The 17,675-nt window shown below is 46.6% G+C and overlaps 2 protein-coding genes across 2 annotated transcripts in view; both read right to left on the bottom strand.

The window, feature by feature from the left end:
• RNF213 (ring finger protein 213) overlaps positions 1–17,675 on the bottom strand; it is a gene marked incomplete at its 5' end in the record, with an annotated part of 158,673 nt that overhangs the window by 65,404 nt on the left and 75,594 nt on the right. The window contains 3 exons of the mRNA XM_083351118.1: positions 14,960–15,036; positions 15,152–15,286; positions 17,449–17,567. Of these exons, the coding sequence (XP_083207244.1) occupies positions 14,960–15,036; positions 15,152–15,286; positions 17,449–17,567 (331 nt within the window). The remainder of the gene's footprint in view (positions 1–14,959; positions 15,037–15,151; positions 15,287–17,448; positions 17,568–17,675) is intronic.
• On the bottom strand, positions 4,389–13,656 carry LOC310635323 (uncharacterized protein). The gene is made up of 2 exons (XM_083354139.1): positions 12,911–13,656; positions 4,389–4,528 (listed from the first exon to the last, which is right to left on the bottom strand). The coding sequence occupies exons 1-2, from the start codon at positions 13,209–13,211 to the stop codon at positions 4,503–4,505; spliced, it is 327 nt and encodes a 108-aa protein (XP_083210265.1). The 5' UTR covers positions 13,212–13,656; the 3' UTR covers positions 4,389–4,502.

Here is a 17,675-nt window from a genome sequence, read left to right as displayed (position 1 = left end):
AGAGCAGACATGTCAAACTCATTTTGTTTGAGGCAACTTCTTATAAAAGAATTGCCATTAATTTGTTTTAATAAAATAATTTAAATCAATTTTTCACTTGATTTCAAATTAAATGAATTATATTGGTTGACAATGAGTTGGTTTTTTTTAGTACAATTGCCAAATGCAATAAACTGGTTTTAGGTATATGTGTGCACTAATTATTTCAACACTAATACATTTTAACAACATATTCTATTTGCAAATGAATGCAAATGCAAATTATACACTTTTTTGTGCAAAAATAAAACAAAATAACAGATTTAAGAGCTGTTATCATTAGTTGTCCTGAGATAAAAAATAATTCCATCATCCAAAACTTTGTTATACTGTATTTAACGAACAGATGCTTTGGGATTAAAAAAAAAAAGACTGACTACATTTGATTGTGTATCACCATGGCATTAAAACAAAATTCTAACAATGTATGAAAAAGAAAGGTTCCCTAAACATCTGCTGGCTATATCTATACATTTTCCTTGATAGCACTCTATTACCTTATTTTTAGCCTTTTTTTCAACTTCCAACTTTAAAAAAGGCAAGGCATGGGGAGCTGAAGGTAACAGAGACTGTTTAAGCAGGTTGCTAAGCAATCTGTTCACACTCAGCCCTTCTTTACCATCCCACTTTTAAATTAGCCTGTACAGATCACATTTCCTTCAATTTGAGCCATCTGAAGGCCTGTCACTGAGATGCGTTCTGCTGTTCTGCAACCTGGCTGCCTGAGGAGAATTTGGCTCTTTGGAACAGTTTCCTTCAGCCTTTTTTTTTGTGTGTGTGCAAAAAAAGGTGCCAGAATGCTATTCTGAGAGTTCTATGGGGAAAAAAGCCCTGGATGTGTCACATATAATTGAAGATTGTAATTAGTTGTGTGTGCACGTTCAGCAAGTGTGATGTATTTGTGCTGGCACTTCTAGGCCTCTTTCCAACCACATCCAGAAAAATTTGTAACAAACATTGGAATTCTTAAGGCCATGTTTGGTATTTCCCAGCAATCTGTTACTGGAAGGAAAAAGTAATCCCTGCTGCGTCACTGATGCCAGAGCAGCATTTGCATGTATGCAGGTATCTTTAGGGTGCCATAGTTATGGATGAGAAATATTGGTTGCAATGTTGGCATTTCTGGATGTAATACAGATATTTTGGACTTATTTGTTTCTTTGCATGTTTGCTATTTTTTAAAAGGCATATGCTACTGACTACGCTTATGCACATATGTAACATCTTTTGCTAGGATACATGACCACTGCTTTTCCAGAATGTGAAAAGTGAAAGATTATGACTAAACAAAATTTTAATGTACAGATAATACCACCAGAAATTATTTTAGCCTTTTTAATAAATGTTGTTATTGATGTTAAGCTCACCATGGAAAACATCATATATTGTTAAGTATATACTACTGTAGGTTAATTATTTAAAGACTGAAGTGCAACATGACTAGATTCTAAATAATCTATTTTTCAAAACACACAACAGTCCAAACAGTAAAAGTAAAGTCCAAATTAAGAATATTTCATTCTTAAGAATTGTTTAATTTAAAGTGGTTTAGTTGTAATAGATGGTTAGATTCAAAATAGTTTTCAAGAGTATGTAGAAAAGATACTTTTTTCCCCTAGCATCAGCTAAATTAGACATATGACATTGAGAAAAATGTTTCTCATTTCTTTCCTCTTACCTTTATTGATTTCATTGCAAAGATGTTAACATAGGAAATAGATTATTTTGTTATCTAATTTTACCTTCCAAAAGACAGAAGCAGATGAAAAATGTGAGGCTCTTTCCTGTTGGCTTTTTTAATTAGCTGTTTTAGATTCTACAAGTTTAGTTCCTAAAGAAGTAACCCTGTAAATAATTTTAATGTCCTCCACTAGTGCAGGCTCTTTTATGACTGAAGGACTTCAACTCCCAGAATTCCTCAGCCAGCATGGCTCAGCTTGGAAACCTCTCCCTTTCGCCTCAGCATGGCTGGCTCAGGATTTCTGGGAGTCAAAGTCCACGAGTCTTAAAAAAGGGCCAAGATTGCCTACAGTTGCAAGAAAAAGCATGTGAACCCTTGGGATTACGTGGAGTTTTGCATGAATTGGCCATAAAATGCGCTCTAAATGTCATGTAAGTCACAACAATAGAAAAACACAGTCTGCTTAAAATAATGCTACACAAACATTAGCTGTTGTCATGTTTTAATTGAACATAAGATGGAAACATTCACAGTGCAGGGTGGAAAAAGTATGTGAATCCCTAGCCTAATGACTTCTCCAAGAGCTAATTGGAGCCAGGAATGAGCCAACCTTGACTCCAATCAGTGTGATGATATTGGATGTGTTGCTGACAGCTGTCCTGCCCTTTAAAAACACACACCTGTTTTGGGCTTACTGGTCTCAAGAAGCACTGTCTGATGTGAACCATGCCTCGCAGAAAAGAGCTCTCAGAAGACCTACAATCAAGAGTTGTTGACTTGCATGAAGCTGGAAAGGGTTACAAAAGTATCTCCAAAAGCCTTGATGTTCATGTGTCCACGGTAAGACAGACTGTCTACAAATGGAGAAAGTTTAGCACTGTTGCTACTCTCCCTAGGCGTGGTCGTCCTGTAAAAATGACTGCAAGAGCACAGCGCATAATGCTTAATGAGGTAAAGAAGAATCCTACAGTGTCAGCTAAAGACCTACAGAAATCTCTGGCACATGCTAACATTTTTGTTGACACATCTACAATAAGGAAAACATGAAACAAGAATGGAGTACATGGGAGGACACCACGGAGGAAGCCAAACAAAATATTGCAGCACGTTTGAAGTTTGCAAAAGGGCACCTGGATGTTCCACAGCACTACTGGCAAAATATACTGTGGACAGATGAAACCAAAATTGAGTTGTTTGGGAAAAACACACAACACTATGTGTGGAGAAAAAAAGGCACAGCACACCAACATCAAAACCTCATCCCCACTGTAAAACATGGCGGAGGGAGCATCATGGTTTGGGGCTGCTTTGCTGCCTCAGGGCCTGGACGGATTGTTGTCATTGATGGGAAAATGAATTCCAGAGTTTATCAGGGCATTTTGCAGGAAAACGTACAACCATTTGTCCGCCAACTGAAGCTCTGCAGAGGATGGGCGATGCAACAGGACAATGACCCAAAGCATAAAAGTAATTCAAAAAAACAATGGCTTCAACAGAACAAAATACGTCTTCTGGAGTGGCCCAGTCAGAGTCCTGACCTCAGCCCGACTGAAATGCTGTGGCATGACCTTAAGAGAGTGATTCACACCAGACATCCCAAGAATATTGCTACACTGAAACAGTTTTGTGAAGAGGAGTGGTCCAAAATTACTCCAGATCGTTGTGCAGATCTGATCTGCAACTACAGGAATCGTTTGGTTGAGGTTATTGCTGCCAAAGGAGGGTCAAACAGTTATTAAGTCCAAAGGTTCATATAATGTAGTGGGTCCGACGCAAGGAAGAGACGCCAGCCAGAGTATGTGTTCAGCTCTGTATTGTGTGGGGGGGTGCGTACTGGAGAACAAGGGCTGACTGGCCTCCTTATATACCTAACCAGGCAGGCGGCCAGCCAATGGGGTTGGCCCTAGGTTTCCCGCCAAAACTGTCCAGGCCACGCCCCCTGGTGGCTGTTGCTATGCAGATGCCTGCACCTGGATACATAACACCCCTCCCCCCTTAGAGAAGAACCATCCTACAACTATGTACATGCATAACTATATACAATGTGTGCCAATACATATGCAGCGAGTTGGTGGTCACTTGCAAACATAGTCCGCTAAGTATGCTGGTGTCCTGTGGGGCCTGGTGGACTGTCTGGGTGTGGCTTTGCCCTGGCCTCGAACATCTGGCTCGTGATGCACCTGTGCTGAGTTGAGTGCGGCCGTCGGATTCCCGCCTCTTATGGTGCCCTGCTGCTGCTGCAGGGTCGGCTGCAAGAGGCCATCCTCCTCTAGTTCAGGTTCCGAGCCGTTTCCGGTTGGTCTGGCCTCCTCTGGGGTGTGGCTATCCTGTTGGCCGTGGGTGGTGCACTCAGGAACCCTTCCTCTGAGCTGGTTGATGTGCCGCCTGATGTGTCGATCCCCCTCCACACCCACAATGTAAGAGAGGCCCAGTTTTTTCAACCAGAATCCCCAGAATCCATGGGTGCCCTGCCCTGTAGTTTCTTACCCAAACCAGTTCCCCCACGTTGAGTACCCTGTGTGATGAGGGCCTATTAGTCTCTGCCGCCACTCGGTCAGGGTGCAACCGATCAAGCTTGGTGATGAGGCGCCGTCCCCATCGTAGTTCTGCTGGGGTCTTCCCGGTGGCAACGCACGGTGTGGTGTGTTGGGCGAGCAAAAATTTCACCAGTCTGTGATGCCAGTCCCTGCTGATGATGCGCCGGAGTGCGTCCTTGGTCGTCCTTACCATCCGTTCACCTTGCCTGTTAGTCGACGGCTGGAAGGGCGCGGAGGTGGCGTGTCTAATCCAATTCGCCTTCAAGAACACCTGGAAATCATTAGCAGTAAATTGAGGCCCGTTATCAGACACGATTACGTCGGGGAGGCCGTGTGTGGCAAAGAGGGCCCTGAGCACCTGGATTGTCCTTGCTGAGGTCATGTTGGGAACAGGGACTACCCCCAGCCACTTAAGAGTGGCTGTCCACTACCACTAAGAACAGTTGGCCCTGGAAAGGCCCCGCATAGTCAATGTGAATGCGGGACCAGTGTGTGTGTGTGTGTGTCCTCCCATGTGAAGCAGCTTTCACAAGAGATCGATGGAACGTTAGGGTGCTTCCAAGTGAAATAGGCAGAATGCAGAGATGCAGTCATTATGAAGCTTTATTCATCGACAGGTTATATAAAAAGAGCTATATGGCATGGAAGCATCCATGCTTGTAAGATAGAGGATGCATGCGAGAGAATAGAAAGAGAAGCAGAACTAGAAGCTTAGAGGCAGCCCCAGAGCAGAGGTATTTATGGGGGGTCTCGGCCCCTCCCTAGCCATAAAACTCTCTCGCCAATGGGGCTGCTGCAGGGGAGCAAAGAAGCCTCTTTGCTCCATCTGATGACCTATTTGGGGAACTGCCATGGGCTGGCACAAAACATGTAACAATTCCCCTTCTTGCCAGCCAATGACAGGGACCAGTGAATGTGTGTGAGGGGGCGAGCAGGTGTCATAGACATGTATAAAAACATTCAGAAGGCCAAACACAAACGCTTACACAGAAGGTTGTGCCGGTCAATGGGAACAGGTTTGGTGAACAGATCAGCTATCTGGTCAACTGTATTACAGTGCTCTACACGTATAAAACCCTCTTTGGCAAGCTGTCTGACATTTTTATAGCGTATGTCTATGTGGCGAGATCTAGAGCCTACTGCATAAGCCCCCGAGATTGCAATGGCGGCCGTGTTGTCCTCTAGAATTTGGATGGGCAGAGGAGGAGCTGCCCAGATGCTCGTTATCAGCTCATTGAACCAAGTCAAATCATTGGCCGTGTCTGACAGGCTGGCAAATTCAGCCTCGGCCGTGGAGCAAGAAACAAATTTTTGCTGCCTAACATGCCAATGTATTGGGCAGCCATTTAGCAATATGAGGAAACCAGAAGTGCTCCGCCTACTTTTGGAGTCACCGGCCCAGTCTGCGTCTGAGTAAGCGGAGAGCTGGGCCGTCTTCCCCTTCTCTGGTTCCAGCACAAGGAGGGCATCGGTCGTGCCCCTGAGGTACCTAAGTACCCTCTTAACAGCAGTCCAGTGGAATTCCTTTGGGTGTTCCACATGCCTGGACAATAGATTTACAGCTAAAGCTATGTCAGGCCTGCTCCAATTGCTGATATATAGCAAGGAGCCAATCACAGATCTGTAAAGCGTATTATCTGTGAACTCAGGACCGTCCTTGTGAGTATGGTTGTAAAAGTCGCTTTGCATTGGGCTATGCGTGGGATTAGATTCTGCCATTTTGCATTTGGCCAATAACTCCTCTATCTTTTCTTTTTGAGATAGAGCGAACCCCCCCTTAGTGGCCAAAATATGCACACCCAAGTACTTGTCAATCCGCCCCAAAGATTTCAAAGTGAACTTTTCTTCCAGGGCCTTGGCAAATTCATCACACCCTTCCTTGTCAGGTCCTACATATAGTAGGTCATCCACATAAACTAACACCCTTTCTGTGGTACCCTTTGAGTTGCGTGTGAAAACACATTCATCTGCACGGGATGCAGTGAAACCAACTCGTTCTAAACTTTTTCTAAGGCAGTCATACCATAATTTCCCTGACTGCTTGAGACCATATAACCCTTTGTGAAGTAACCATGTATTTTCCCCTTCTTGCTGGTAGCCAGGAGGGGCCTTCACGTAGATCTGCCGGTCCAATTTGGCGTGGAGGTAAGCCGTCTGGATGTCGAATTGGAAGACTTCCTCCCCCAGAGCAGCTGCAGTCACGAGGGCGGTCTTGACGCTCTCTGCCCGGACAGTTGGAGAGTATGTCTCGCCATAGTCTTCCATATAGCGTTGGGCGAATCCCTGAGCTACCAAACGGGCCTTATACAGGTAGAGGCCATTGGCAAGTGGTTTTGCCTTGTAAACCCACCTTGTGCCAATGACTTTCCTCTCCTTTGGAGGTTGCTGGGGGGTGAAGACCTTGAGTTGTTTTAAGCTCTGCATTTCCTTCTCCATCGCGAGCTGCCATTTCTCCTGTTCTTCGATGGGCAGCTCCTGGATGTCAGAGAAGGATTTTGGGGTGACCACAACGCTGTTAACAGACGCGATGTGCCCAATGTCAATTCTCTTTGGCGGGATGCCTTTGTTGGACCGCTTTGACCTCCTTACCTTCTGCCACTCACCGCCTTTTTCTTCCGCGGGTTTCTGAGGCGTTGCTGGGGAACTGGACGGCTCATCCTCCCCATCTGAACCAGGTGGGATGACATCTTCGTCTTGTTCCACACTTTCGTCGGTGGCAGGGTATGTGGACGTCTCAGGTGATGTTGTAGTCGGTGAGCCCTTGTTGGGACGGTTGATATATGGGCTCAGATCATTGGAGTGTATCTGGGCCCAATTGGAGTCCTCTTCGAAGGAGGCAGATTGGGAAGTCACAATCCTGCCCCCTTCTCCCAGGAAACGGTAGGCCTTGGAGCCAGGAGCGTAGCCCAAGAACCTCAGTCTCTGGGAGACAGATCTCCCCTTCTTCCGCAGCTGCTTGGGGATGTGAACCCATGCATATGACCCAAACACACGTAAATGTCCAAGATTTGGTTTCCTACCATGAACTAGGAAATATGGGGTCTGGTTCACAACACTGCTCCAAGTGCGGTTTAAGGTATAATTGGCGTATTTTACCGCTTCTGCCCAGTATGATTCTGCGACCCCTGCGTCTGCAATCAGACTACGCATCATAGTTTGTAGGACTCCATTTCTTTTCTCTGCTACACCATTCTGAGCGGGGGTGAAAGGCGCGGTAAGAAAATGGCGGATGCCCTTACGCTTTACCCAGTCCTGGAATTTTCGGGACATGAACTCAGCCCCGCGGTCGCTCTGCAGTTGTGCAATCTTGGTTTTATACTGGGTCTCTACAAAGTTGTAGAGTGATTTTATGGCATCAAAGGCTTCAGATTTTTCTGTGAGGATATACACATGGCCGTACCATGAAAAATCATCAACTGCAGTGAGAAAATACTGACTTTTCCCTAGGGATGGTGTGAAAGGCCCGACCAAATCAACATGAACTAGTTGATATGGGAATTGGGTCTTACGCAGTGATGTTTTTGGAATAGGCGCAGCCTTCCTCTTTGACTTCTTACAGATTGCACAGTCCAGGAACACCTCACAATCTTTGAGCTGGACTCCCTCAGCAAACTCTCCCGTCTTTTTAACCACAGGGAAGCTTGCATGACCTAATCTTCGGTGCAAAATATGGGCACACTTATCGTGGAGTGGCTTCCCGACTGACACCCTCTTGGCTTTGGTAGCCTTGAGCGGTGCTTCAGGTGACACCTGAGGTTGGGATTTCTTATCCACACTGCCTTGCTGTGGGGGCTTGGATGCAACCGCTTCACCCTTGCGGTCGTTAAGCAGCCTTGGGGTTGTCTGTGAGGCCCCTTCTAAGGGGGAGAAATATGGCAAATCATCTATGATGGCTATATTTCCAATGACCCTCTGGTCCCGGGTGACATGACCTCCCCCTTTGCGAAATAAAACTTCCACCCCGTCATCGTCACATAACTTGATAATGCTCAACAGGTTGTTGGCAATAGAGGGCGCGTGTAAGACACCTTCAACTTTTCCAAGCCCGGGTAGAGAAACCGTGCCCTCCCCAATAACTAAAGCTTTATCACCGTTGGCCACCTTGACAGATGAGTTAATTTTCTTTAACCTTTTAAAACCTTGACTCATATTGGTAATGTGAGAAGAAGCTCCAGAGTCCAGTAACCATAAGTCAGTGGAGCTATCAGCTCTTGTGGTGGGGGCACAGGTAGACACAAGATTGTTAGTACTTTTGGCCCCGCCACGGCCCCTTCCTTGTCCCTTGCCCCTACCTTGATTGGGACCACGCTTGGGGCCTTGTTGAAAATGGGGGCAGTCCTTCTTGAGGTGCCCCTCAGAGCCACAGGTGAAACACTTGAGCAGAGCATTAACCCGCTCTGAGTTGCGGTGTCGTGTGCTGGCTGGCTGGCTGGTGGCTCTGTTGTATTCTCCCGTATGTCTACGTCTGCTATCTTCGTCAATGAGTCTGCCCTCGAGATAGGACAGAGGCATGGGTCCATCCCTGCCCCCTTCCAGGGAAATAATAAAATTGTTCCAACTTTTGTCCAGGGAAGCCACGATAACTGCAACCAAGTTCTCTTCAGGTATTCGGTAATTTTTGGACATTAGTTGCGCCCTGAGGGATTTTAATTTTCCAAGATGTTCTGCCATGCTGGCCCCAAATCTGAGTCTTGTGTTGTAAAACTCAGTTGTGAGTCTGGTGAGAGAACCCATGCTCTTGCTGTTGAATAAATTGTACAATAAGCGCCAAACTGCGCAAGCTGTGAGTCCATCTGGAATGCTAGGGAACAAATTATCATCGATGGATGCCATCAGAGTGGAAAAAGTCTGTCTATGAAGCCACTCTTCTCGTGAGCTCCACGGGAAAGGTGGTGGGTTCATGGCCATTTCAAGAATCCCATCCTTTAATAGACATACCTGCAAATTTCTATTCCAACTGTGGTAGTTCTCACCCCCAATTTTCAGTTTTTCAAAGTTGGGATGCAACGTGGACGCAGCCAGAAACGTTTTATCCCATTCCTCCAGCATCTGGGAGGTTGGCATTGAAAAAAATGGTAAAGGTACCCCTCTAGTGGGCGTTGGTGGTATATTTCTCTGATTTTCAGATGGCCCCCCTTCTGGGTTAAAAAGCCCGTACTGGGCATGTCCGGAAAACATGTGATCAGGGGGTGGGCGGTGCCCAAGATTGCCGGCCGGCACTTGGTTTTGAAAATGCTCTGGAAATCCTTCCTGGAGCCTCCCCGGCCCTGGATTGCCTTGAGAAGCCGATCGCTGTTCCTGAAGACCTTGGGGATGGCTAAAGCCGATGCTGGAGGAGGGGGCCAACCCCCCCCCCGAAGGCCAAGTAAGGAGAGCGCCTGGGCGGGGGCGAAGGGAAGGCTGGGGGCCCCGGAGAGAGGGTCGGGGGCCTTGGGGGGTAATGAGCAGTCTTATAGCCATCATAGGTCACGAGGGTTTCTGCTGGAGAGAGCCCAGGAGTTTGCATGTTGCTATGGCTGGATGCCAGGGGTTGCTGGGCCTCCAGACTTAGTTGAGGCCTTTCTTTGTTAGAAAATGTGGGCGCACAGGGGGCTGCCATCTTGCTTCCTGTGCCGGACCATGCGGCCTCCCTGGGCGCAGCCATCTTGTTTCCTGTTGCCCCAGGAAGCTGTAGGTCACAGTTAGGCAGGGGATTTCGCGCCGAAAGCCCTGGGGTCCCGGGGTTACTCAGGGTGGCAGGCGCCATATTGAGGGGCCTCGTGGTGGCTGAGGGGGGGCTTACCCGGCATCCACAGTCCTGCTGCACTGATGTCCTTCGTGGAGAGGCTTGTGGGGTCTCCTGTACTTCAAGGAGTTTTAGAAGCAGTTCCTTGCATTCTGGTGTAGACATTTGATCCACGCGTTGCTTGCGTTGGGCCCGGAGCGCTTCTGCTGCATCTTGACAATCTTGGGTGGACTGTAAAACTTCCAAGCTTCCCTCTGTGGCGTGCAGAAGGAAGCCATCTGTGCTCTCACCTGGAGCGGGGCTTGCTTCAGGGGCTAGAGCTGTTAATCTTGATTGAAGACTCCTGGTCACCATCTGGGATTTCCGGCCATCCATTTCAGTTTCAAATCTAGGCATTAGCTGCAGGCTTTGGAAGCGTTCCCTTTAACCATCCTCTGCTACCAACTTGTGAAGCAGCTTTCACAAGAGATCGATGGAACGTTAGGGTGCTTCCAAGTGAAATAGGCAGAATGCAGAGATGCAGTCATTATGAAGCTTTATTCATCGACAGGTTATATAAAAAGAGCTATATGGCATGGAAGCATCCATGCTTGTAAGATAGAGGATGCATGCGAGAGAATAGAAAGAGAAGCAGAACTAGAAGCTTAGAGGCAGCCCCAGAGCAGAGGTATTTATGGGGGGTCTCGGCCCCTCCCTAGCCATAAAACTCTCTCGCCAATGGGGCTGCTGCAGGGGAGCAAAGAAGCCTCTTTGCTCCATCTGATGACCTATTTGGGGAACTGCCATGGGCTGGCACAAAACATGTAACATCCCACCTGTGCACTGGGGCGTGGGGCATTTCTGGCCTGGATCTCTGGCATGTGTAACAGGCCTTGACCCGTTCCTCAATGTCCTTGTCCAGCCCTGGCCACCAGAGGTAGCGTCTGGCCAATGCCTTCATCCTAACCACACCCGGATGTTCCTCATGTAAAGACTCCAGCACCCTGCCCCGGACTGTTGTGGGAATGATGACCCTGCTTCCCCAAAGGAGGCAACCCTGGTGCGTGGAGAGCTCATGCCGCCTGGTGAAGTATGCCTGGAATTCGGGCCCCCGGGACTTGTCCTGCCAACCAGTGCAAACCCACAAGTGTACCCTGCTCATGATGTTCTGAGGCTGTGCTGGTTGCAATGTCCTTGGCATGTACTGGGCATTCTGGTAGTTCCTGCAGAGCTAGGATTTGTGTTGCTGGTGCTGGATCTGGTTCAGTGGTGTCTATGGGTAGCCTACTTAGGCCGTCTGTGTGGCCCATCTCCTTCCCTGGCTTGTGCACCAGCTTGCAATTGTAAGCTGCAAGGAAGATGGACCACTGGAGCATTCTGAGAGATAGCATTTGGGGGGTCTGCTTGTCCGTTGTGAACAGGCCTAGCAGTGGTTTGTGGTCTGTGTAAATGGTGAACTCCCTGCCATATAGATAATTGTGGAACTTCTTAATCCCTGCCACGATTGCCAGGGCTTCCTTATCTATCATCGCACGCGATGCATATGGGCTTTGTTTCTATGAAGTGTGTTACTGTGGACTTGTCAGACAGTAGTGCGTTTAAGGCTCTGAAACTTTGGTCGTGAATGGGAGTCCAGGCCCATGCTGCCTTCTTGTCCAATAACCTGTGTAGTGGTTCTTCAATTGCTGCCTTGTGAGGAAGAAAGGTGTGATAGAAGTTGAGCAGGGCCAGGAATGCCTGTAGCTCTGCCTTGTTCTTAGGTGAGGGTGCCAGTTTGATTGCCCTTACCTTGGACTCTGTGGGGTGTATTCCCTTGGCATCTATCCTGAATCCCAAAAATTCAGTGGAAGGAACGCCAATGCTGCACTTTTCCCTCTTCAGTTTGAGGCCAGCAGCGCGCAGCCTGGTTAGTACCTTCCTCAACCTACCTGCCAGTTCTTCAGCTGATGCTCCTGCGATCAGGACGTCATCAAAATAAGGGCAGACTCCTGGAATGCCCTTGAGAGTTTTCTCCATGATCTCCTGAAAAATGCCAGGAGCTACGCTAATCCCAAACTGCAGCCTGTTTACCCTGAAAGCTCCCCTGTGAGTCACTATTGTCTGAGTGTCAGCCGTTTCCCTGGAAACCGTGAGCTGTTGGTACGCCTGCGCAAGATCGAGCTTTGCAAAGATGGCGCCGCCTTGGAGGGAAGCGAGAACGTGGCTGACCGTGAGGACCGGGTAAACATGCGGGTTTAGGGCGCAGTTCACTGAACACTTGTAGTCAGTGCAGATCCTCACCTCCCCATTGGCTTTCAGTGGGGTGACTATTGGGGTCTCCCACTCTCCCCCACCTACGGGCTCTAAGATTCCCTGGCCCACCAGCTTGTCCAGTTCGCTCTCGATCTTATGCTTGAGCACGAAGGGGACTCGCCACGGCCTGACCCTAATGGGGGGAACGCTCGGGTTCAACTTGAACGAGATGGGGGGCCCTGTGTACCTGCCCAGCTTCCCATCGAAGACATCTGCAAACTCCTTGCAGACGGCCTCGATGGATTCTCCCTGGATCCGGTGGATCCCGGAGACTGTGATTCCCAGGGCCTCAAACCAGTCTAGGCCGACTAGGCTGGCTCTCTGGCCCTCTACCACTACGGCCTCCAGGACTCTTAAACCCCACAGAAATGGTGGCCTCCCCCTTTACCTTGACCGGCAAGTTTTGCAAGTCGGTCAGGGCTAAATTTGAGGGCCGTAATTGAATCCGCTGCTTGCTCCGGCTGTTAATATAGTTAAGGGTCTCATCAAAAATGACGGAGACCGCCGATCAGGAGTCAAGCTCCATGCTGCAGGGGATGACCTGCAAGCGGATTGTTAATTCAATTTTTGATCTGAGCAGCTGGTGGCTACCCATGTGGTGGATGGCCAGCCGGCTCTCAACATAGCCAATTCGTAATTTGATCGGGGCCCCAGTACCTCTCAACGGCGATTCATCCGGGCGCAGCTCGTGGATCTCTTCTTGGGGGCGGCGGCTACGACAGAACGCAACTATGTGGCCTGTCTTCTTGCAGACCCGACACGTGGCTGACCGGAACTTGCAGAGACTGCGCACGTGGTTTCCACCGCAGCCTGTGCACTTCTGCGAGTTGTTGGCCGGCTTGGGCTTGTCTGGGTGCCCGCCTCGTTGGTCGGGGGTCGACTTCCGCTGGAGGAGGTCGATGCTTTGTTTGTCCTCCTCGTCCTCGGCCGAGATGACTTGCTGGTGGATCCTGGCCATCTGGCTGCCGGTTCTGGACTCCTGGACAGCCCCACAGGGTGCTTCGTGGTCCAGGATGGCGTCCTGGGCCTCCTGGAGAGAGATTTTGTCTTTCGCGAACAGGCGCTCTTGCAGCCTCGTGTCTCATAGGCCGCAAACCAGCCTGTCGTGTAGCCGCTCCTCCAGGTTCGAAAATTTGCAGGTGATGGGGGCTTCTCACAGGGCGGCGATGTAGTCGGCCCCGGACTCGTCGGGACACTGGTCCCTCTTCTCAAACTGCGACCTTGAAGCCAGTTTGGACATGTGGGGCCAGAAATTTATTTATTTATTTATTTATTTATTTATTTACATTTATATCCCGCCCTTCTCCGAAGACTCAGGGCGGCTTACAAGCTTAGCAGTAGCCTTCATTCTATGTATATGCCTGCTTGTTAGGGCTTTTACACACACCCCAAGCGGCATTATTACAAAGTCAGCTTATTGCCCCCAACAATCTGGGTCCTCAAATTTGCATTAAGCTTGGCGACGAGGTCCCGGTAAGAGACGGTTTCTATGGCCTCTGGGGCGAACAGGTTTGCGGCGACCTCAAGAAGTGCGAGTCCGCCTATGCAGAGCAGGGCTGCCGCCTTCAAGCCGTCCTCCGAGATCTGGTTAAATCTCATTTACAGGTCGGTGTGCGACAGGTATCGGGCCCATTTCTCCGGGTGGCGGGTGTCAAACTCATGGGGTTGCCCTGTTCGTGCCATCACCCTTCCGTCGGTTTCTACGGCGTGTGGTTCAGTCGCTTGTTGCGGTGGCCGGAGCCGGTCTTGGGTCTCTCGTGGTGGCCAGTCGCGATGGCTGGTGGCCACGTTGGGGGAAAAGGAAAAGATATCTCTTTTCCTTCAACACGCAGTGCGTTCCCCTAGTGACTTCAGCTCTTCTGTCGGCAGAATCCCACCCTCATCGCCACTATAATGTAGTGGGTCCGACGCAAGGAAGAGATGCCAGCCGGAGTACGTGTTCAGCTCTTTATTGTGGGGGGGTGCGTACTGGAGAACAAGGGCTGCCTGGTCTTCTTATATACCTAGCCAGGCAGGCGGCCAGCCAATGGGGTTGGCCCTAGGTTTCCCACCGAAGCTAGGTTTCCCGCCAAAACCGTCCAGGCCACGCCCCCTGGTGGCTGTTGCTATGCAGATGCCTGCACCTGGATACATAACAGTTCACATACTTTTTCCACCCTGCACTGTGAAAGTTTCCATCTTATGTTCAATTCAAACATGACAACAGCTAATGTTTGTGTAGTATTATTTTAAGCAGACTGTGTTTTTCTATTGTTGTGACTTACATGACGTTTAGAGCGCATTTTATGGCCAATTCATGCAAAACTCCACGTAATCCCAAAGGGTTCACATACTTTTTCTTGCAACTGTAGCCCTGCAATAGGCTTTCAGAGGGAGCTTTTTTTCTTTTCTTTTCTTTGCAAAAAAAGGTGCCAGAACGGTGTTCTGAGCATTCTATGAGAAAAAAAGCCCTGGTGATCCCTATGGAGTGATCACAAATAAGAATTATATCTGTTTATGCATGTTACTCTAATAGGGCAATGTGTGAATCATCCCAAGACTAAAACAGATAGCTAACCATAAGTATCTAGATGCAAATATGTGAAAAACATGTGTTATGTTATTTCTATAATCAATTTCATTGAACAAAAAAAAGCAAGTTGTTACAAAGAAGAACATCATTGGCCCTGAGATCAAATTGAATGAGTGAGGCATATTAAGACTTACAAGTATTTCTGGTTTGGATATTGGTGATGCCCCCACTTCCATTTCCTCTATTTCTTCTTCTTCCTCTGTCCCTGCAGCTACAAAGATAAAGTAAGTCTCATACAGGAATGCTACCTGACTGTAAAAACGATGATGGGAATTACTACAAACTGTTGGAATTAAGCACTACATAAGCATGTAGTTGGAACTTACTTTCAGGATTCTCTGCAGACTCTCCCATATTTTCAGAAAACAGCTGGCTGACGGTGATGCTTCGGAGGGATGTTATATCCGAGACCATGTCCTTGGAGGTTCTTAGATCATCAATATGCACAGACTGCCACAGCCCTGAAAACAACAGATGAGATGTCACAGCTATTACCTGTATTCCATATTATTCGTTTCTGAGGAAAACCACTTAACGTTAACGCAGAGAAGGTCTGGATAATACAATAATGTAGCTTTTACCACATAACAGCAAGGGCCTTCATTCAATTAATGTGTGGATATTGTGTATAAAATTGAAGCTAAATATATCCTTTCAGTTTGGCCAATCATATGTCTCAGGGAAGATGAGGGGGCTTAATGACAGGATTTTGGGAAACCAACAAATATGTTAGCTTCCAAAGAAATCATGGAGAAGTCAGGGGAAAAATATTACAAAAGTCTTCAACGGCTATACTATTTTTATTACAGGTAGTCCTCGACTTACAGCAGTTCATTTAGTGACCATTCAGTTACAACGGCACTGAAAAAAATAATTTATAACCATTTTTCACAGCTATGACTGTTGCAGCATCCCCATGGTCATGTGATTTATATTCAGATGCTTGGCAACTGGCATGTATTTATGACAGTTGCAGTGTCCCAGGGTCATGTGATCATATTTTGCGACGTTTTGACAAGCAAAGTCAATGGAAATGCCAGATTCACTTAACAACTCTGTTACTAATTTAACAGCTAAAGTCATTCACTTAACAGATGTGGTAAGAAAAGTCGTAAAGTGGGGACAACTCACTTAACAAATGTCTTACTTAGTGACATAAATTCTGGGCTCAATTGTGGTCATAAGTTGAGGACTACTTGTATATATATTTCTATTAAGAAAAAAAATGGAAAAATAGATTTTGCATTTATAGCAACATGAAGTAGAAGACCTCTCCAAAATTAAGAGATGTTTTATATAGAGAGCCAGGTTGGTCCAGTGATTAAGACACCAGGGTTAGAAAGTGGGAAACCGTGAATTCTAGTCCCACCTTTAGGCTTGAAAGTCAGCTGGGTGACTTTGGGCCAGTCATTCTCTCAGCCCGACTCACCTCAGGGTTGTTGTTGTGGGGAAAAATAGGAGGAAAAGCATGTTTTGGGTATGCTCACTGCCTTGAGTTATTTGTAAAAATAATAAAGGGGAGATATAAATAAATAGAAATATTCAAATAATATTTTCCCATGTCAAAGTATTTAACTTCAACAAAATCCTGATATTTCTTAAACCACATGTATGATTTTTGTCTTAAAATACAAGCCGAAGAACAAAAGGCAATGGACATAAGGATGTGATGGACTTACACTTCCTTCTTTTTTCTGTGTTGTTTTCTTTGACTTTTTTGATGGTCCTTTGGCCATAAAAAATTGATTTGAGCTAGCTTTTCTTTAAGCCTTCTTTTATTCATTTCTTGCATATTGCATAACTTCATTTATCCCAAAAGGGAATAATGGATATGTAAATATTTATGGCTGACCAAACTTGAGGAAAATGCACTAACAGTAAAATTAACATTATATATCCAGAACAGAAATATGACTAAATGTTTCCCTATACCGCCTGAACTCCATACATTTATGCTTTTTTTAGTGGACTGAAATCCAATAATGACAGTAGGGATTTACTTTTTCTTTTGTAATTCAGGAAATTCAAAATTGGAGGAGTAACTGCATTCAACTTATTTAACAGCATATAGTTTTCATGTTTCCCAATTAAATATAGCAAGAAACCAAATCACTGATTTACAGCATTTTTTGTCACCAAGGCTTTGTGATCTTTTCAGACAGTGCATTGTAGACAACCTAAAAGGGGTTTGGCAAGCTATAGGCTGAGTGTCTCATCCCGATTTATTTCAGAGCTATCTTGACAATGAACACAATCAGTACTGTAGTAAATAATAAAAGGAATCTCTATGTAATAAATAACATATAGAAATGAAACGAGCTTCATACCTTGATGCACTTACTCAAAATATTTTTCTAACAATGCGGAAAATAAAACAGCTGTGTTTATGAATGATACACAAGAAAATTTGCAAAGCTTTTCTTGCACAGAAATGACATAACATTTTCATCTTATTTGTAGCCCTAGATTAGAAGCACATCTCTTTCTATACTGCAGTAATTCGTAAATCACATTACTGGGACCATTTGTGAGAGGAAGCAGGAAGCAACCCTGATGCCATAGCATCCCCTTGAATAAACTTCCAGCCTCCTTGTTCTTTATTCTTGCACATAAGCCAACCTACCTCCGTGAAATCCTATATAGGAACTTCCTCCTTCAATTCGTGACAGCTTAGTGATGAAAATTACAAACACCCTGACTTGATTCTTCTGTATTTTGTTGACTTCATTAACAGTTGAATACCTGCAAGGAAAGAGAAATAGGCATCATTCTTTTGTGAAGTTAAAGTAAAGTCTCTATATTCACCTGCCCGACAGCTCCTATTATTTCAAGAGAGATCAAGTTTATTTC

Source organism: Vipera ursinii, assembly GCF_947247035.1.
Source record: "Vipera ursinii genome assembly, chromosome: 2".
Lineage (NCBI taxonomy): Eukaryota > Metazoa > Chordata > Lepidosauria > Squamata > Viperidae > Vipera > Vipera ursinii.
Note: the sequence above shows the minus strand (reverse complement) of the source record. Positions and strands in the feature narration are given on the sequence as shown.

Bases quoted from the DNA above. Each gene is read 5' to 3' on its own strand.
- LOC310635323 (XM_083354139.1), bottom strand. From the start codon at position 13,211: ATGGCCAGGATCCACCAGCAAGTCATCTCGGCCGAGGACGAGGAGGAC. The intron at 4,529-12,910 runs GTACTGGGGCCC...AATGATTTCCAG, and splicing joins GGATGAATCGCCGTTGAGAG to GTGTTCTTGAAGGCGAATTG.